Genomic DNA, 3,761 nt, shown 5'->3' on the forward strand with positions numbered 1-3,761 from the left:
AGCAAACAGAAAAAAATGGAAATTGCAAAACTTCTACGTAATTTTGCTGATGCAAGTCACGGTAAAGATTATTCTAAACTTGCTTAACACGTTCCAATGTATGATCATTCAAATTAATTGTCGTGTTTTGATGAATAGATCATGTTTAACAAAGAGGTTAATGTAGTATATGTTTTTGTTTTATCAAAAGGATGTTATTAGTTTGTTAATAAAATTCTGTACTTGTATATGGCAAAATGAACTCTGTTGTATCAAGAGATGACCATGTTCGGCTCTGAATCAGACACAACTTCGGCTTTTCCTGCCAGCTCCCAGGATCTTATGGGTGTACCCTGCTTTGTGGGCCATTCCTGACATTCTTTATTAGCTTTCTTTTCTTTGATAAGCAAAGAAAGCTTATGAGAAAGCCTTGAGAGTGAAGGTACTGTAGGAATAATCTAACCTTGAACTGCCTCTGCTTTATACACAGTGCAAATCACGTGCTAAGCCTGGGTATTTTAACTATTAGTTAAAAACAACTTGGAACATAGCTTACAAATTTCCAAACTGCTGCTCCAAAGAGTACTACTCCCCCTCTCTCACCAAGCAACAACTGACGAAAGTCAGTTCTAGGAACAGATTTACATACCAGTGAACCTAGAGAAGCAGGAAATGAAGGCAAGAAGATGTAAACAATAGAAGAGGTACTATACAATTTAAACAGTTTTCAGATGAGAGACCCAGGATGAAAGGGACTATATTTCATCATGATCATGTTCCCCCAAGTAGCAAATTCATAACCATCGCCTTTGCTCCATAAATTCTTACAATTTTAATATAAAGTAAAATGCCACTATAAAGTATTTTTGCGTGGTGCTTTGCTTAGGTGGTAGTTCCAAGCACAACTTTGTTTAAAAAAAGTACAGGGTACATTTTGCTTATTTTCGGATAAAAGGGCCTGTGCTGGGTATTTTCTTTTTATGATTAGGGGTTCTGCTTGTGAAAATCAAAGCAGGTCAATAGCAGAGGAGCCCATTTATTTACTTCTAAAATCTCTACTGAATATTTTAGAATATTATCCTATGATTTTAATTGCACCATCAATCAGCTTGGTCTGCAAGCCGTGATTAAGGGAAATTCATTGTATTCCAGTGAATGCTTTTTTTGAGCTCTGTGCTAGCCATTTACATTCTAGAGATGAGGAATTTATGATCCCTGCTTTTAGTAAGAAGCTGAGTTCAGGGAAAGGGCCGGACATCTGCTGTTATCTTTATTTCTAAATCATTTGGAGATAAGGTTGTAGGACACCTTGGAAGGAAGATGGTGTGGCTTATGCAACAGAGGACCGCAGTTTGCCACCCCTTCTTATTCTCCCATGTGTTGGGTTGAAAGAGGGGAGAAAGAGGGGGAGATGGCAGATGGGGGTAGGATGCACGGGGATTAGGGCTGGTGGAGGGCAGTCTGAGTGAAAACAATTTACTGATTTTGGATGTCTGTATGAGCCTACTTAGTAGGGTGTTTATCTAATCTCAGTAAAATCTAAGTACAGTGAGAATATGGGCTCCTATTTGTGGTGAAGCTACGTTTAGGACCCAAGACCTAAATGAATGATAAGTAACATATTTTAAAAGAAACCATTATAAAGCCTCTCTTTCTATTTTAAAGGACAACATAGAAGAACAAAATGGAAACGCTATTTTGGTTGATACTTTCCACCCTTGGGTGGACTCTCATCGATGGATCTGAAATGGAACGGGATTTTATGTGGCACTTGAGAAAAATACCCCGGCTTGTCAGTGAAAGGACCTTCCATCTCACCAGCCCCACCTTTGAAGCAGATGCTAAGATGGTGTTAAATCAAACGTGTGGCATCGAATGCCAGAAAGAACTCCCGGCTCCCAACCTTTCTGACCTGGAAGACTCTCTCTCATATGAGACTGTCTTTGAGAACGGCACCCGAACCTTGACCAGAGTGAAAGTTCAAGGTTGGGTCCCTGAGCCACATGAAAATCTCACTGCCCAGGGAGCACCTGTGAGGAGAAAGAGACAGGTGTACGGCACTGACAGCAGGTTCAGCATCTTGGACAAGAGATTCTTAACCAATTTCCCTTTCAATACGGCCGTGAAGCTCTCCACGGGCTGCAGTGGTATCCTCATCTCCCCCAACCACGTCCTAACAGCTGCCCATTGTGTCCACGACGGAAACGACTACATCAAAGGTAGCAAAAAGCTAAGGGTAGGGTTGTTGAAGATGAGAAATAAAGGTAGTGGCAAGAAGCACAGAGGTTCTAGGAGGAACAGGAGGGAAGCAAGGGGTGGTGCTGGAAGAGAGGGTAGCAGAGAGAAGCTGAAGGAGAGCGCCAAGGCTGGGAGAAGGAGAAAGGAATCTGCTCGGGGTCAGAGAGCCGCTGACGGGATGCCCTCCTTCCAGTGGACCCGGGTCAAGAACATCCACATCCCCAAAGGCTGGGCTAGAGGAGGGAGGGGAGATGCAGCCTTGGATTACGACTACGCCCTTCTGGAGCTGAAGCGTGCTCACAAAAAGAAATACATGGAGCTGGGCATCAGTCCCACTGTCAAGAAGCTGCCCGGCGGAATGATCCACTTCTCAGGATTTGATCACGACAGGGCGGATCAGTTAGTCTACCGGTTTTGCAGCGTGTCCGAGGAATCCAATGATCTTCTCTATCAATACTGCGATGCCGAGTCGGGCTCCACTGGCTCTGGGGTCTATCTGCGTCTGAAAGATCCGGACAAAAAGAGATGGAAACGCAAAATCATTGCGGTCTATTCCGGCCACCAGTGGGTGGACATAAACGGGGTTCAGAAGGACTACAACGTGGCCGTGCGCATCACGCCCCTCAAGTACGCCCAGATCTGCCTCTGGATGCACGGGGATGATGCCAGTTGCACCTACGGCTAACGGATCCCTGAAACGAGGCTGTGGATGACCTACATCGCAGAGAAAACTGGTTCTGATTACTCTAGTAAAGATCACTTCATAGGTTTTGCTTGGACTTGAACCCTATCCATAGTATTTCAACATGTTTATTTTTTCAAAATTAGGAGCTTTTCATACATTTTTAAAAGGTGTTGGTACGCATCCTACAATTAGATGGACACTTCAATGCCAAGTATATATTCTTCTTTACGTGGTGATAAGTTTCATTGGTGGGAAAAGTTTTGTTTCTTTCTGCCTTGTTAAAGATTAGACACTCTTTAAAATTTCAAGCTGGTATCATAAATAATATGATTTCACAATGGACTGACTCTCAGGGTCCTACTCTAAGAAGAGGCCAATAGGGTGCTGGTTGCGTATTCAATGTGAAACTGCATATACAGAGGTGGACGACTAGAATCAAGTTTGAGACAGTTATAACACAGTTTGTACTACTCTGAGGTAGACCCATTCAGCTCATGCCCTCCATGTTTATATTGTGTTTTCCACTGGGTCTGAGAAACTTTAGGTTTTTTTTTTTTGCAGTACGCAGGCCTCTCACTGTTGTGGCCTCTCCCGTTGCGGAGCACAGGCTCCGGACATGCAGGCTCAGCGGCCATGGCTCACGGGCCCAGCCGCTCCGCGGCACGTGGGATCCTCCCGGGCCGGGGCACGAACCCATGTCCCCTGCCTCGGCAGGCAGACCCCCAACCACTGTGCCACCAGGGAAGCCCTCTTTTTTTTTTTTTTTAAGAATTACAATGAACAGCAATCTTTATAAACAAAACTATTAACAGTTTTACTGCTTTAAAAAAATACCAACTGAAGTGTTATTATTTAAGGG

At 43.8% G+C, this 3,761-nt stretch overlaps 1 protein-coding gene across 1 annotated transcript; it reads left to right on the plus strand.

Moving 5' to 3' along the window:
- The first annotated feature begins 1,663 nt into the window (after positions 1-1,663).
- On the plus strand, positions 1,664-3,466 carry PRSS35 (serine protease 35). Its single transcript, XM_024757440.1, has one exon. It carries the CDS (start codon positions 1,664-1,666, stop codon positions 2,900-2,902), a length of 1,239 nt encoding a protein of 412 aa, XP_024613208.1. The 3' UTR covers positions 2,903-3,466.
- The last annotated feature ends 295 nt before the right edge of the window (positions 3,467-3,761 follow it).

The sequence above is a fragment of the Neophocaena asiaeorientalis genome, unplaced genomic scaffold, assembly GCF_003031525.2.
Source record: "Neophocaena asiaeorientalis asiaeorientalis breed wild unplaced genomic scaffold, Neophocaena_asiaeorientalis_V1.1 scaffold253, whole genome shotgun sequence".
In the NCBI taxonomy this organism is placed as follows: Eukaryota; Metazoa; Chordata; class Mammalia; order Artiodactyla; family Phocoenidae; genus Neophocaena; species Neophocaena asiaeorientalis.